This window comes from Patiria miniata, unplaced genomic scaffold (genome assembly GCF_015706575.1).
Source record: "Patiria miniata isolate m_02_andy unplaced genomic scaffold, ASM1570657v1 HiC_scaffold_21, whole genome shotgun sequence".
NCBI lineage: Eukaryota > Metazoa > Echinodermata > Asteroidea > Valvatida > Asterinidae > Patiria > Patiria miniata.
In genome coordinates, this window is record NW_024037060.1 from 2,127,800 (window position 1) to 2,145,264 (window position 17,465).

Here is a 17,465-nt window from a genome sequence, read left to right on the forward strand (position 1 = left end):
AAACGAATGTTTCCAGAGTATATTTTGGGGTTAAGTTAAGTTCATTTGCTTGCTGTATCACAATATTGCCTTAAATTTCATGAAATTGAGGTGCGGCCATTTATTTATATTGAAAATTGTGGTTACTTGTTGTTAACCGCCACTAGAATGTTTCTTTTAGCGGTCGCTAACCTTTGAAATTTTGGGGCCTTGTTATTCCCGAGATTCATTATATATATAGTTTGCTTGAGGATAATTGAATTAAAATTTCAGATACTTATATTTTTCTAAATTTACTGTCGCCTGGAAATTCATTTTGTGCATCCTTGTTTCCTTCAATTTGGTTAGGGTCTGGATTTAGTAATAGTCCCGTTGGCTCTATTACCATCATCCGACAACGGTTGGTGTGATTGACGGGATTGTATTCCAGATTCCCCCCTAGCAATAATTATTTATTTTACCACTCGGTAACACCTGTTTTTAAAATACGAGAGGAAAACTGGCGAAAAATATCAGAAAATGAACTGGTAAGCTATATTAAAATTGACTGTTTCGAGTGATTTAGCTTATGGGCCATCAGTCACTAAGATTGGTAGTGTTTTAAACCAAATCGTATTGAGAGTGTACTCGTGAATATTAATTTGCATTGATACTTCTTAAAAGTCAGCCAGCTAACCAAATTATGAAAATCACGAAGGGTATGATCGCTGTTTACTCTATTTGAAGTTTGTTGCTGCCTCGGCAAATGTGTATAGAAGACAAGATACAAATTGTATAGGCGCATTGCTTTTGGTGCTGCATGCATATGACTCAATTTCTCATAAAATAAGAAACAGTATCTGCGGTAGACTACAATATGGAGTTTGACGGAGCCTCCGACGCCATTGGATATGCTTTTCTAAAAATAAATGTTTTGATGGCTTTTTGGTCTTTGCATGGGTATAATAAAATTATGCCGTGAGGCTACATTTTACGAAAGAACGAAATATGGATATTCTGTATTTAAAATATGACAGGAACACTGGAGGTGCGATTGCAATCAGTTATGACGAAAATTCAGAAAACGGACTAGTATTTTAGTATTGATTGCTTTGAGTGATTTAGCCTACCTTGGGTAAACCACTTAGATTGGTAGTGTTTTCAACCAATCAACTTTTTGAGTGTTTTACAGTGTACTCATAAATCATAAAATGCATGGACACTTTTCAAAAGTCAACCAAAATTACATGAAAAGCAAAAAAAGTGTTCACTCTACACTGTATTAAAAATGGTGCTTTTTGGTACCAATTTTTTTACATGTTTGGTCAAAGACATATTTATATATTTTGTTGCACATGAAAGCGTGTTACTGTCTTCATTAATAAGTTATCAAAAGTCAAATTTACCTTTTAAAGTTTGTTTGTCTGAGACAGAAAATAAAAGAAAGAGTGATAACAGTGTGCACCGTATTTAGCCTGTCATTCGACTTCATCCTGATATGATTAGTCATTTATAGAACATGTACACTTTTAATTGAAATACTTGATGGTACTAACAGGCTTCCATAGTGTACCTGACATGTCACAGACATCCGTGTCGTAGATTCAAGTGCGTACAATTAGGTGTTCAGAAATTTCAACGCTAAACAAAGCTTTTACAGTGTATAAACTTTGTTGCTGCTTTGGAAAATGTTTATAAAACAAAAGGTCTAAATTTTCGAGGGAAGGTTCTGGTGCTGCACAGTGCTAGTGTGACGGAGCCTCTAACGTCCCTGGAGTTTATGCAACATATGCTTATCTAAAAATACATGTTTTGATGGCTGGTCTGTCTTTGCACAGGCACATTAAAATTATGTTGTGGGCTAACGAAACGAAAAAGGACTGTAGTATGTTATAATATTGACTATTTCAAGTAATTTAGCCTGCATAGCCTTCCGAAGACTAGTGATCCCAGGAAGAATTATATTTAGGAAAATGGAATCGCTCCTTGTATCACAGTTTTGTACCTCGTGTCAAAGCAGTCTGTAGCCTATTCGTTTTAGAACGCCTCACTTACAGATTCTGCTTATTTTCTGAAGATATCTGATTAATTAAACAAAATTCAATTAATAGTTGTCTCAGTTTTAGCCTTTTATCATTTTTTATCATTTTGTATTTTTTGGAAATAAGAATAATTACACTAATGCGTATTTGTATCAAAATGATTGAACTTTAACCTCCGGTTTGATGACGTTACAGCCATCGGATGCCTAACATCAAGAAATGACGATGATCATTTTCAGCATTTGTGCCAGAATCATCCAGAGGGTGACTGCTCTATGTTCCGACACCCCTATGTTCCGACAACCTAGATTGTGTTACTCCCGGTTAGGGTTAGGGTTAGGGTTAGGAATATGTGCAGTCGGAACATAGGGGTGTCGGAACATAGAGGTGTAACCATCCAGAGTTGTAATGACTCGAGTCAATGACTCGACTCGACTCGACTCGAGTCACTGCGAGCAAATGACTTACGATTCACTGTTTTATCGAAAAGTGTAATATCCACTGAGCTGAAACTTCAACAGGGTTTTTTTTTTAAGTCTTCTTGGAATTTTGATTGGTGATATTATTGAAAACGAACAAAATGCATGAAAAGCAAATGATTCTATATGCCTTTAGAGAAACGCCCCCCCCCCCTCCAAAAAAACCCGACCAAACCAGGAAACGATTTGATTGAATACAATTCACTCTAAAGTAGTCTAAACGTCTTGTCCCTAGTTTGAATCGGATGGAGTGATTTTTTTTGTTTTACTCTTTTGGAAATAAAAACACTAAACCCATCTGCTTTCTCCACAGCGACCTGCATTCTGCAGGGGGTATGCAACCCCCGGCCTGCCCCAAAAATATGGACCCGCAATGAACCATTAACGGGTTGGTCTATGGCAACAAGTGCCTGCTGTGTGGAGCGATCAAGGACGGCGACCAAGCCGAGAATGTCTCTTTCGGACGGTGCAGAATTGCCGGGTAGGCGTGGTCGGCGACCCAAGATGTCGAAAGGAGTTGGACACCTCAACTATAGTCTACATCAATACACTAATTTGTAGGGGGGAAACGGATACTACGGTAGACAAATTATATAATCAATGGAAATCAATCTCTAAAAAAATCCTTGATAGGACATTTTCCAGCTTTTCAGTTTGTATAAGTATGTATTCAATGGGAAGAGAGTACATCTTTTACGATTCCTACATGGCTGATTTGGTGATCAAACATAACCCGATAACCGTTTTCAAATTGTTCGATTCGGGTTATCGGGCTGATCTGATACACCATAATCTTAATCAACGTTTCTGTCGTACATTTGGAGTCGGTTGACCTTTACTTTCGGGGTTCCCGGAAGGTCAAAAGTGTGTATTCAAAATACAGACACAAACATCAATATAAATAGGTTTTCCCAATTACTTTAACCACAGAACAAGGAATATGCTTTAACACATGTATCTTTCAAATTCCATGGAAGGATCCATATCGTTCCACGCAGAGCGTCGTTGGCCTCCAATTGTTAATTCCGATTTCAAAGTTACACAAATAGATTTCATATTCGGTCCAGAGTAATTCGTGTATGTATTTCATTCTTCGGGGGTGGGGGTGCAATCCCGCAGATTAATGTTATGATACCAGTAAAATGGGGCCAAACTTATAAATTTAATGCTAAATTTCCTAAATTTATTTTCAAATTGCCTAGTAGATTTCAAAATTTTCCGGGGGGACATGCCGCCGGAGCCCCTAGTGTAGGGCACGCCTCAAGAATACCCGTACCCCCCCCCCCCCCCCCCCCTGTCAACCCCTCGTTTCCTACAAGCTGGATCAGACCATGTTCTTATTCGTCCAAGTTTCCTACAAGCTGGATCAGACCATGTTCTTATTCGTCCAAGTTTCAGGAAATTCGTCTCATGTGGAGTTTGGCGCAGAATCGAAAAAGCCAATCCGTTGTTATCATTCATAGCTCGGGACCATAATGGATCGGAGTGGTGGATATAGACCTATCTTATGGAGGGTTCTGATTTTTCCTTTCCACGAAACAAATTTTAACCACATCATGGGCTCGACACTTTTATTATATATGGATAATGTAAAACTTGTTTTCTTTCAAAGTAAATATAGTTATACATTTTAAGTTTTGTTTGAGAACGGATTCCGCTACACACACAAACCCGTATTTTATTTCAACCCAACACATCTGTAATTTTTCTCCGACCGTTAGTCCCATATAAAATAGAACATATTAAGGGAGAATCATTGAAAAAAATAATATTTCAAAAAAGAAACGTTCATCAACATTTCCTAATAAAAGCCTCCACACTATTGGCTGCCGAATCTTTAAGTGGCCAATCGCGATCTCGAAAGGAAAAGCCCGCGAACCAAGTTGTCGTCAACATCAACGGCCGTCTGCGCGAGTTAGTCTGGTTCCTCCGACAATAAAATAGTTTGACTGCTATGAGATATCAGGATCGTCTGGTAAGGGAACCAACCAGATTTAGATTTTCGAGGCGCATTTCTGGTGCTGCACATTATCAGCATCAGTAGACTCGAATATGAACTTTGACGAAGCCTCTAGACGTCCCTGGAAGTAACATATGCTTATCTAAAAATAAATGTTTTATGGCTTTTTTGTTTTTGCATTGGCATAATAACAATTATGCTGTGAATTAACGAAACGAATGTTTCCAGAGTATATTTTACGAAATTATACATTTCTGGGGTTAACTTAAGTTCATTTGCTTGCTGCATCACAATATTGCCTTAAATTTCATGAAATTGAGGTGCGGCCATTTATATTGAAAATTGTGGTTACTTGTGTTAAACGCCACTAGAATATTTTTTGTAGCGGTTGCTAACCGTTGACATTTTGGGGCCTTGTTATTCCCGGGATTAATTATATATATTTTGTTTGCTTGAGGATAATTGAATTAAAATTTCAGATACTTATATTTTTCTAAATTTACTGTCGCCTGGAAATTCATTTTGTGCATCCTTGTTTCCTTAAATTTGGTTAAGGTCTCGATTTAGTAATAGTCCCGTTGGCTCTATTACCATCATCCGACAACGGTTGGTGTGATTGACGAGATTGTATTCCAGATTCCCCCCTAGCAATAATTATTTATTTTACCACTCGGTAACACCTGTATTTAAAATACGAGAGGAAAACTGGCGAAAAATATCAGAAAATGGACTGGTAAGGTATATTAAAATTGACTGTTTCGAGTGATTTAGCTTATGGGCCATCAGTCACTAAGATTGGTAGTGTCTTAAACCCACTGCGAGCAAATGACTTACGATTCACTGTTTTATCGAAAAGTGTAATATCCACTGAGTTGAAACTTTTTTTTAAGTCTTCTTGGAATTTTGATTGGTGATATTATTGAAAACGAACAAAATGCATGAAAAGCAAATGATTCTATATGCCTTTAGTAAGAAACGCCCCCCCCCCTCCAAAAAAAACACGACCAAACCAAGTAACGATTCGATTGAATAAAATTCACTCTAAAGTAGTCTTAACGTGTTGTCCCTAGTTTGAATCGGATGGAGAGATATTTGGTTTTACTCTTTGGGAATAAAAACACTAAACCCATCTGCCTTCTCCACAGCGACCTGCATTCTGCAGGGGTATGCAACCCCCGGCCTGTCTCAAAAAATATGGACCCGCTTTGAAGAGCTCGGGACCCCTGCATCGAAGTGGTGGATACCTTTCAAACAAACAAATTGTAACCACATCCTGGGCTCGACACTTTTATCATATCCGATAATGTAGAACTTGTTTTCTTTCAAAGTAAATGTAGTTGTACATTTTAAGTTTTGTTTGAGAACGGATTCCGCTACATACACAAACCCGTATTTTATTTCAACCCAACACATCTGTAATTTTTCTCCGACCGATATAAAATAGAGCATATAAAGGGGAGAATCATTTAAAAAAAATTATATTTCAAAAAAGAAACGTTCATCAACATTTCCTAATAAAAGGCTCCACACTATTGGCTGCCGAATCTTTAAGTGGCCAATCGCGATCGTGAAAGGAAAAGCCCGCGAAAGTTGTCAACATCAACGGCCGTCTGCGTGAGTTAGTCTGGCTCCGACAACAAAATAGTTTGACTGCTATGAGATATCAGGATCGTCTGATAAGGAAACCAACCAGATCTAGATTTTCGAGGCGCATTTCTGGTGTTGCACATTATCAGCATCAGTAGACTCGAATATGGACTTTGACGAAGCCTCTAGACGTCCCTGGAAGTAACATATGCTTCTCTTAAAATAAATGTTTTATGGCTTTTTTGTTTTTGCATGGGCATAATAAAAATTATGCTGTGAATTAACGAAACGAATGTTTCCAGAGTATATTTTACGAAATTATACATTTCTGGGATTAACTTAAGTTCATTTGCTTGCTGCATCACAATATTGCCTTAAATTTCATGAAATTGAGGTGCGGCCATTTATTTATATTGAAAATTGTGGTTACTTGTTGTTAACCGCCACTAGAATATTTCTTTTGGCGGTCGCTAACCTTTGAAATTTTGGGGCCTTGTTATTCCCGAGATGCATTATATATATAGTTTGCTTGAGGATAATTGAATTAAAATTTCAGATACTTATATTTTTCTAAATTTACTGTCGCCTGGAAATTCATTTTGTGCATCCTTGTTTCCTTAAATTTGGTTAGGGTCTCGATTTAGTAATAGTCCCGTTGGCTCTATTACCATCATCCGACAACGGTTGGTGTGATTGACGAGATTGTATTCCAGATTCCCCCCTAGCAATAATTATTTATTTTACCACTCGGTAACACCTGTTTGTAAAATACGAGAGAAAAACTGGCGAAAAATATCAGAAAATGCACTGGTAAGGTATATTAAAATTGACTGTTTCGAGTGATTTAGCTTATGGGCCATCAGTCACTAAGATTGGTAGTGTTTTAAACCCACTGCGAGCAAATGACTTACGATTCACTGTTTTATCGAAAAGTGTAATATCCACTGAGTTGAAACTTTTTTTTAAGTCTTCTTGGAATTTTGATTGGTGATATTATTGAAAACGAACAAAATGCATGAAAAGCAAATGATTCTATATGCCTTTAGTAAGAAACGCCCCCCCCCCCCCTCCAAAAAAAACCGACCAAACCAAGTAACGATTCGATTGAATAAAATTCACTCTAAAGTAGTCTTAACGTGTTGTCCCTAGTTTGAATCGGATGGAGAGATTTTTGGTTTTACTCTTTGGGAATAAAAACACTAAACCCATCTGCCTTCTCCACAGCGACCTGCATTCTGCAGGGGTATGCAACCCCCGGCCTGTCTCAAAAAATATGGACCCGCTTTGAAGAGCTCGGGACCCCTGCATCGAAGTGGTGGATACCTTTCAAACAAACACATCCTGGGCTCGACACTTTTATCATATCCGATAATGTAGAACTTGTTTTCTTTCAAAGTAAATTTAGTTGTACATTTTAAGTTTTGATTGAGAACGGATTCCGCTACATACGCAAACCCGTATTTTATTTCAACCCAACACGTCTGTAATTTTTCTCCGACCGATATAAAATAGAGCATATAAAGGGGAGAATCATTTAAAAAAATATTATTTCAAAAAAGAAACGTTCATCAACATTTCCTAATAAAAGCCTCCACACTATTGGCTGCCGAATCTTTAAGTGGCCAATCGCGATCGTGAAAGGAAAAGCCCGCGAAAGTTGTCGTCAACATCAACGGCCGTCTGCGTGAGTTAGTCTGGCTCCGACAACAAAATAGTTTGACTGCTATGAGATATCAGGATCGTCTGGTAAGGGAACCAACCAGATCTAGATTTTCGAGGCGCATTTCTGTTGTTGCACATTATCAGCATCAGTAGACTCGAATATAGACTTTGACGAAGCCTCTAGACGTCCCTGGAAGTAACATATGCTTATCTAAAAATAAATGTTTTATGGGATTTTTGTTTTTGCATGGGCATAATAAAAATTATGCTGTGAATTAACGAAACGAATGTTTCCAGAGTATATTTTACGAAATTATACATTTCTGGGGTTAACTTAAGTTCATTTGCTTGCTGCATCACAATATTGCCTTAAATTTCATGAAATTGAGGTGCAGCCATTTATATTGAAAATTGTGGTTACTTGTGTTAACCGCCACTAGAATATTTTTTGTAGCGGTTGCTAACCGTTGACATTTTGGGGCCTTGTTATTCCCGGGATTAATGACATATATTTTGTTTGCTTGAGGATAATTGAATTAAAATTTCAGATACTTATATTTTTCTAAATTTACTGTCGCCTGGAAATTCATTTTGTGCATCCTTGTTTCCTTCAATTTGGTAAGGGTCTGGATTTAGAAATAGTCCCGTTGCCTCTATTACCATCATCCGACAACGGTTGGTGTGATTGACGAGATTGTATTCCAGATTCCCCCCTAGCAATAATTATTTATTTTACCACTCGGTAACACCTGTATTTAAAATACGAGAGGAAAACTGGCGAAAAATATCAGAAAATGGACTGGTAAGCTATATTAAAATTGACTGTTTCGAGTGATTTAGCTTATGGGCCATCAGTCACTAAGATTGGTAGTGTTTTAAACCAAATCGTATTTAGAGTGTACTCGTGAATATTAATTTGCATTGATACTTCTTAAAAGTCAGCCAGCTAACCAAATTATGAAAATCACGAAGGGTATGATCGCTGTTTACTCTATTTGAAGTTTGTTGCTGCCTTTACATTGATGTAAATTAGCATTTACAGTGTATGAACTTTGTTGCTGGCTCGGAAAATGTTTATGAAACCAAGGTCTAAATTTTCGAGGCACGTTTCTGGTGCTGCACAGTGCTAGTGTGACGGAGCCTCTACCGTCCCTGGAGTTTATGCAACATATGCTTATCTAAAAATACATGTTTTGATGGCTTGTCTGTCTTTGCACAGGCGCCATTAAAATTATGTTGTGAGCTAACGAAACGTAAAAGGACTATAGTATGTTATAATATTGATTTCCAGTAATTTAGCCTACATAGCCTTCCGAAAACTAGTGATCCCAGGAAGAATTATAATTAGGAAAATGGAATCGCTCCCTGTATCACAGTTTTGTACCTCGTGTCAAAGCAGTCTTTAGCCTATTCGTTTTAGAACGCCTCACCTACAGATTCTGTTTATTTTCTGAAGATATCAGATTAATTTAACAAAATCCAATTAATAGTTGTCTCAGTTTTAGCATTTTATCGTTGGACCAAAGGCAGTATTTGGAAAATGTTTTCTTTGGAAATAAGAATAATTACACTAATGCGTATTTGTATCAAAATGATTGACCTTATTTAACCTCCGGTTTGATGACGTTACAGCATTCGGATGCCTAACATCAAGAAATGACGATGATCATTTTCAGCATTTGTGCCAGAATCATCCAGAGTTGTAATGACTCGATTCAATGACTCGACTCGACTCGTGAATTTGCATTGATACTTCTCAAAAGCCAGTCAGTTAACCAAATTATGAAAAACCACAAAGAGTATGATCGCTGTTTATTCTATTTGAATTTTGTTGCTGCCTTGGCAAAAGTGTATAGAAGACAAGATACACATTTTATAGGCGCAATTTTTTTGGGTGCTGCATGCACATGACTCATGTTCTCATAATACATCCGCGGTACACTATGGAGTTTGACGGAGCCTCCAACGCCATTGGATATGCTTTTCTAAAAATAAATGTTTTGATGGCTTTTTGGTCTTTGCATGGGTATAATAAAATTATGCCGTGAGGCTACATTATACGAAAGTACGAAATATGGATTTTCTGTATTTAAAATATGACAGGAACACTGGAGGTGCGATTGTAAATTTGTAATCAGTTAGGCCTATGGCGAGAATAAAACTCAGAAAACGGACTAGTATTTTAGTATTCATTGCTTTGAGTGATTTGGCCTACCTTGGGTAAACCACTTAGATTGGTAGTGTTTTCACCCAATCAAATTTTTGAGTGTTTTACAGTGTACTCATATAATATAAAAATGCATGGACACTTTTCAAAAGTCAACCAAAATTATATGAAAAGCAAAAAAAGTGTTCACTCTACACTGTAAAAATGTCAGGTGCTTTATGGTACAAATGTTTTGTTACATGTTTGGTTTTAGACATATTTAGATATTTTTTTGCACATGAAAGCCTGTTACTGTCTTCATTGATAAGTTATCAAAAGTCGAATTTACCTTTTAAAGTTTGTTTGTCTGAGACAGATGATAAAAGAAAGAGTGATAACAGTGTGCACTGTATTTAGCCTGTCATTCGACTTCAACCTGATATGATTATTCATTTATATTACATGTATACTTTTAATTTAAATACTTGATGGTACTAACAGGCTTCTATAGTGTACCTGACATGTCACAGACATCCGTGTCGTAGATTCAAGTGGGTACAATTAGGTGTTCAGACATTTCAACGCTAAACAAAGCTTTTACAGTGTATGAACTTTGTTGCTGCCTGGGAAAATGTTTATGAAACCAAGATCTATATTTTCGAGGCACCTTTCTGGTGCTGCACAGTGCTAGTGTGACGGAGCCTCTAACGTCCCTGGAGTTTATGCAACATAATGCTTATCTAAAAATACATGTTTTTATGGCTTGTCGGTCTTCGCACAGGCACATTAAAATTATGTTGTGAGCTAACGAAACGAAAAATGACTATAGTATGTTATAATATTGACTATTTGAAGTAATTTAGCCTAAATAGCCTTCCGAAGACTAGTGATCCCAGGAAGAATTATACTTAGGAAAATGGAATCGCTCCCTGTATCACAGTTTTGTACCTCGTGTCAAAGCAGTCTTTAGCCTATTCGTTTCAGAACGCCTCACCTTACAGATTCTGCTTATTTTCTGAAGATATCTGATTAATTAAACAAAATTCAATTAATAGTTTTCTCAGTTTTAGCATTTTATCATTGGACCAAAGGCAGTATTTGGAAAATGTTTTCTTTGGAAATAAGAATAATTACACTAATGCGTATTTGTAACAAAATGATTGACCTTTAACTTCCAGTTTGATGACGTTACAGCATTTGGATGCCTAACATCAAGAAATGACGATGATCATTTTCAGCATTTGTGCCAGAATCATCCAGAGTTGTAATGACTCGAGTCAATGACTCGACTCGACTCGACTCGGAGTCCCTAAGGGTAAATGACTCGACTCGACTCGAGTCACTGCAAGCAAATGACTTACGATTCACTGTTTTATCGAAAAGTGTAATATCCACTGAGCTGAAACTTCAACAGGTTTTTTTTAAAGTCTTCTAACTCTTCTTGGAATTTTGATTGGTGATATTATTGAAAACGAACAAAATGCATGAAAAGCAAATGATTCTATATGCCTTTAGAGAAACGCCCCCCCCCCCCTCCAAAAAAAGCCCCGACCAAACCAGGAAACGATCTGATTGAATAAAATTCACTCTAAAGTAGTCTAAACGTCTGGTCCCTAGTTTGAATCGGATGCAGTATTTTTCTTGTTTTACTCTTTGGGAATAAAAAAAAATAAACCCATCTGCCTTCTCCACAGCGACCTGCATTCTGCAGGGGTATGCAACCCCCGGCCTGCCCCCAAATTATGGACCCGCAATGAACCATTAACGGGTTGGTCTATAGCAACAAGTGTCTGCTGTGTGGAGCGATCAAGGACGGCGACCAACCTGAGAATGTCTCTTTCGGACGGTGCAGAATTGCCAGGTAGGCGTGGTCGGCGATCCAAGATGTCGAAAGGAGTTGGACACTCAACTATAGTCTACATCAATACACTAATTTGTAGGGGAAAAACGGATACTACGGTAGACAAATTATATCATCGATGCTGAAGTTATCAATGGAAATCAATCTCTAAAAAAAATCCTTGATAGGACATTTTCCAGCTTTTCAGTTTGTATAAGGTTGTATTCAATGGGAAGAGAGTACATCTTTTACGATTCCTACATGGCTGATTGGGTGATCAAACATAACCCGATAACCGTTTTCAAATTGTTCGATTCGGGTTATCGGGCTGATCTGATACACCATAATCTTAATCAACGTTTTTGTCGTACATTTGAAGTCGCTTGACCTTTACTTTTGGGGTTACCGGAAGGTCAAAAGTGTGTATTCAAAATACAGACACAAACATCAATATAAACAGGTTTTCCCTATTACTTTAACCACAGAACAAGTAATATGCTTTAACACATGTATCTTTCAAATTCCATAGCAGGATCCATATCGTTCCACGCAGAACGTCGTTGGCCTCCAATTGTTAATTCCGATTTCAAAGTTACACCAATAGATATCATATTCGGTCCAGAGTAATTCGTGTATGTATTTCATTCTTCGGGGGTGGGGGTGCAATCCCGCAGACTAATGTTATGATACCAGTAAAATGGGGCCAAACTAATAAACTTAATGCTAAATTTCCTAAATTTATTTTCAAATTGCCTAGTAGATTTCAAAATTTTCCGGGGGACATGCCTCCAGAGCCCCTAGTGTAGGGCACGCCTCAAGAATGACCCGTACCCCCCCCCCCCCCCATGCCAACCCCTCGTTTCCTACAAGCTGGATCAGACCATGTTCTTATTCGTCCATGTTTCAGGAAATTCGTCTCATGTGGAGTTTGGCGCTGAATCGATCGAAAAAGCCAATCCGTTGTTATCATTCATTTTCGTGCTTCGGTCAGTCATATTCAGTTCGTGCACAGACCTTCAACAGTACGGAGTTAGAATAATAGTATTGTATAGCTTGGATAGGCTATTCATGAAATTGTTACTATACTGAATTCAAATAACACCCTCTTTTCTTGGCATGGCGAGAGAGGATGATTGGAGGATGAAAACATACAATAATGACGCATTTGTTACGCGTTCAAGCGTGATTTCAATGTTACTTTTGGTGACATAAATACATAAACAAAGAACGTATATCTCTGTTTGATCTTCATTTTAAAAAACAACCGAAATACAAGCATATGATTCATATGATGTTTCGCCGGATTCATACAGTCCTTTGAAAAATCCTGGATCCACCATTGTCTAGATATAGTCTAACATTATAAATTCTCAATTTTTAACTTTCTCGAGCGAGTGCCTTCCACTCTTTTTTTTCACAAAAGCTTGGAGTCTCATGTCTTTACAATCAAACAAATTAATGAATCACTGCAATCAACGCATAAACAGACCAAGGGACTGAAGCAATGGCTTAAGATGTGTAAAACTGAGTGACATTTTTTTTTCCATTATGTAAATTGTTATCATTGGTCAGTTGGAGGGAGTGGTGAGCCATCCGATTTACCCCGTAGTCCCGCCCTTATTGGAGGGCGCTCTTTCCGCTTTGTATTTGTACAAGCACTCTCTTATCTGGGACATGAAAATGCCATAATTATGCAAGTGATGGCGCATTAGACTTTGGCCATGCATTATGCATCATTTGGACACTTTCAATAGAGCCGGTAAAGTGCTGTTGAATGCTGTTGCCGTGACTAACGTGTTGGCCTATTCTGAAATTTACCATCAATACACGTGTCACTGCATTCAATATCGCTTGACGTATATGATATAGCTACATTTCATTGGTTAATTAGACCTCGTATTAAACAATGGACTGGATAAGATAAAAAGGAAGCGGCCTCGGATGTCACAATAAAGTCATCATTTTATAGTACTGAACACTGCGTTCGACAACGTTATTAATTATACACAGAAGCTGTAGTTGTTTGGAAAGACAAAGCCATATACTCTCCATCATGCGTCCGTTTGTTTTGCTGTTCGGCATTGCAATCGCAGGTAAGTTGGCCCACTACAGATTCAGAATTATTTTATTTGTGTAATGTTACACCAGATACATGAGGAATGGATTTAAAAACAAGACAAAAACATGGACAGTTTTCTATAATTTCTGTCCTTTTTTCCCCAAACATCTGCTTTATTTTAATCCACCTGCGCCGCCTTCTCTTTCTCTCCTTGACGTATTTAGGATGACCGTCGTAACTTTGTTGTCATTTTTCAGTAAAATTACAAACAATATCTTGCAGATTTTGCTGTTGTCATTGTACTTATTTTCTCACCCATTCTAAACGTCTTGCACATCGGCAAACACAGTTAACGGATCGATTTTTAAATATCTTACTTCTGAAAACTTCATTCATGAAAGGCCATTCATTTTCTTTCACCAAAAAACATACTTAAAGGTATTATTTTGTAATCCTTCATTGTGTCTCATCTTTCAATTGTCCGTAGTGTTCCTCCTGACTGATATCTGCACTGCATTACCGGAACCAATGGAGGTGAGTTTTTCATGGTTTTTTGGTATTTCGTATGGCGAACGACTGAGAACCCATGTTTTCATATTGGGTGCAACTGGGCATCGCTCCTCGCGAACACTTGGCTTATACACGCAATAAACACCTCGTGTCAGATCAGACTAGACTGAGAAGTCAAGCTTGCACCCAGCTGACTATCCATAGGCCTGCTGCAGTTGTACATACTGTTTATACTGTAGTATTATTATAAAGAGAAGTGGTCATCTGTTTTCGTCAAGCCTACTAATACAGTCAAGATCAAATATCAGAGTGCTCTTTTGCCATGGGCGGTGATCCTGGGGGAACATGTCGTCCCCCCCCCCAAAAAAAACACCACCGATATTTGTGGGTGGGGACAACAATGGTAATGCCCCCCCCCCCCAGCCTCAATAATTGTTCCCATGGCTGCACATTCAATTTTTACCACAGTGACCTAAATCTTCAAAATATTCTTCCAGCTTGATTGTTAGACTATACTAAGTCTTCCAAAGAATTTTATGTTGTGAATTCATCAATAGATACTGCTAGAAATGAGCGTATGACACATGCATCCTATCCACCACATGCGAACATGTACATTTGAAAAGCACCAGCTAAAATGTGAGGGTCCCCCCCCCCCCCAGTGGGGGGATCGGGGGGCTTGAACCCCCCCCCCCCCCCCAAGAGGTTGTCAATTTTTTTTGTGTAATTTTTTTCCCCACGATTTTACCTTGGTGATATGTATGTGACCTAGTTTTGAGTAGTATAATAGGGGTGTAAGTGGCGCCACCAACGTCAAAATCGTCCGTCCCCTCCCCCCCCCCCCAAAAAAAAAAACATTTTTTTTCTGCGGCCATGATGTTTTGAAAAAAAATTAACTTCTAAAAAATTTGAAAATAAAATTGTGGGCCCCCCAAACCAAATCCTGGGTGCGCCACTGCCCCCCCCCCCCGCCCCCCAAATTTTTAAGCATGGTCCCACGTCCCCAGTGGGCAATAAAAGCACTAAAACCCCACCGTCTTCTCCACAGCACCCAGACTTCTGCAAGGGTATGCGACCCCCGGCCTGTCCCAGAAATCTGGACCCACAATGCACCAGCGATGGGAAGCAGTATGCCAACAAGTGCATACTGTGCGGAGCGATCCTGAGCGGCGAACAACCCGAAGATGTCTCATTTGAGCCATGCGAGTAGCCGATGGGCCTAAGTTTAACACCAGAGGGCGCTTTTTTTCTTGTTACGATTTATAATCAGAAACGTCACAACCGCTGAGCCGTATCGGGGGGAGTAGGCGATTTAAAACGCCTACACCCGTCTTCTGGTTTCGTTGTTAACATTGGGTTCTTGGAAGGGACGATATCGAAAAAAAAAAATTTAAATCAGTTAAAAATATTCGCTTTGCGCTCTTCAACAGGACTTGTTCTCTCATAGATCAAAAACGGATACAGGTTTTTCAAAAAGGGAGTCGGCTGGGACTTTCAAGTCAAAGTTTTTTTAAAGGGGTGGTTGGATGAGGTTTTGCAGTCAACGTATATATAAAAATATGCCTGATGCACTGAATCAAGATTGACAACATTGAGTGACAATGTTTTCCAACGTAATAACATTGGTCATGTGACACAATTTAAAATGTCTGTAGTAAGTGCTAGCCCGTTAGACTTTGGTCAATGTATCATTGCTACATTTTCAACAAAGCCCTGGTAATTCATTCTCGTTATGGTTTACATTGGTTCCTTCATTAAGTTCATGCATTTCATATTTCTCTATTGCTATTGTCTGTGTAACATGTTACATTTGGGGTTTTTTTCTACTGTGTTGGTTGTTGAGCTCGGGTCCTATCCTTTGATATACCCAATCTACAAATAACTTACTTTAGGGGGCCAATATACTCGACAAGCTGTACTTTTTATGGACCCCATCCATATTTGTCTTTCAAATTATAATTTATTTCCATTGCATTATGTATACTCTTATCCATACTTTCTGTATATATTGTTCACATTCTTGTTTGGAATTGGAAACAAAGTGAAGTTAATACTTGAACGTTGCTGAGAGCTTAAAGCTGTTGCTCGTCACGTATGAAGTCGATTCTGGAACAGTCGAACCCTAAGAAATTAATTACCTAAAAGATCTAAAAGACACCAAAATCAATCCACGAGGTGTACCAGGTGGGGTTCGAACCAGCTTAGGAAGCTGAGGGTGCATGCCGTGCGTCCCCGAGAGCTTAAAAACCCATACGAGTCCCGTTTGACAGCAGTCAACAATGTGCTTATGGGCATGTCTAAACGCTTTACCCATTATTTTTTACAGTGTAGAGCTGTGGCTCCAAGTTCGGACAATTGTGCACGATAGGGTGAACAAAACAAGAAAGAAGAATTATTATTAATAACATCATCACTGCAATGTTCATTTTTTTCTGCTTTATCATTACAACTAATATTTCTGAGGTACCTGTTCCATTATTTTTTTTTATTAGCCCAAAAAACCACGTTTATGTGAAATATTACTCAAATTTCAGTGAAAAATTCATTGAAAACTGAAGAACCTTGTTTACAACTTGTCATAATAACAAGTGTTGTTGAGTAATAACAGAAAAGGACTAATCATTAACGAATTTCCCATGATGTCATTTTGTTCGCATAGCTGGAGTCGTGTATAGCGAGTGACCTTCAGACTATTGTGGTCTTGTTTATCCAACGCCCGCCGAACACAATGTTATATTGATTAATATCATTAGCGGAAACAACATAATTTTTTGTTCATGGACAAACGACTAGCCTTGTTCAATGCGGTCTCTCGGCTTTTTGTCGAAGGGAGATAATCGGGCCCTAGCACCCACAATCAACGCGGTTACGTGCGTGTACCACCGACCCTTGTCCGTGCGTGTACCACCGACCCTTGTCCGTACGAACGGTTCGGTACTAACAGTGTTCATTCGTTTTGAACGTACGCAAGACGGGCATTTACGTTTCAGCCAATGGAGAGCTTTGCTTGCCAAGCTCCACCCACAATTACCGCCCACCGTGACCGTCCACAGTGGAATCCTCTTGCATTGTTATCGTGATTAATAAAAGCAGCGAACAATTTGAATAATAAAAGTAAGGCAGTGGACGGTCACGGTGGGCGGTAACTGTGGGTGGAGCGTGGCAAGCAAAGCTTTTCATTGGCTGAGACGTAAATGCCCGTCCTGCGTACGTTCAAAACGA

General features: G+C 38.6%; 1 protein-coding gene across 1 annotated transcript; it reads left to right on the forward strand.

The window, feature by feature from the left end:
* Positions 1 to 13,424: 13,424 nt before the first annotated feature.
* LOC119729470 (ovomucoid-like) lies at positions 13,425 to 16,869 on the forward strand. The gene is made up of 3 exons (XM_038202036.1): positions 13,425 to 13,767; positions 14,221 to 14,267; positions 15,292 to 16,869. The coding sequence occupies exons 1-3, from the start codon at positions 13,728 to 13,730 to the stop codon at positions 15,451 to 15,453; spliced, it is 249 nt and encodes an 82-aa protein (XP_038057964.1). The 5' UTR covers positions 13,425 to 13,727; the 3' UTR covers positions 15,454 to 16,869.
* Positions 16,870 to 17,465: the final 596 nt, after the last annotated feature.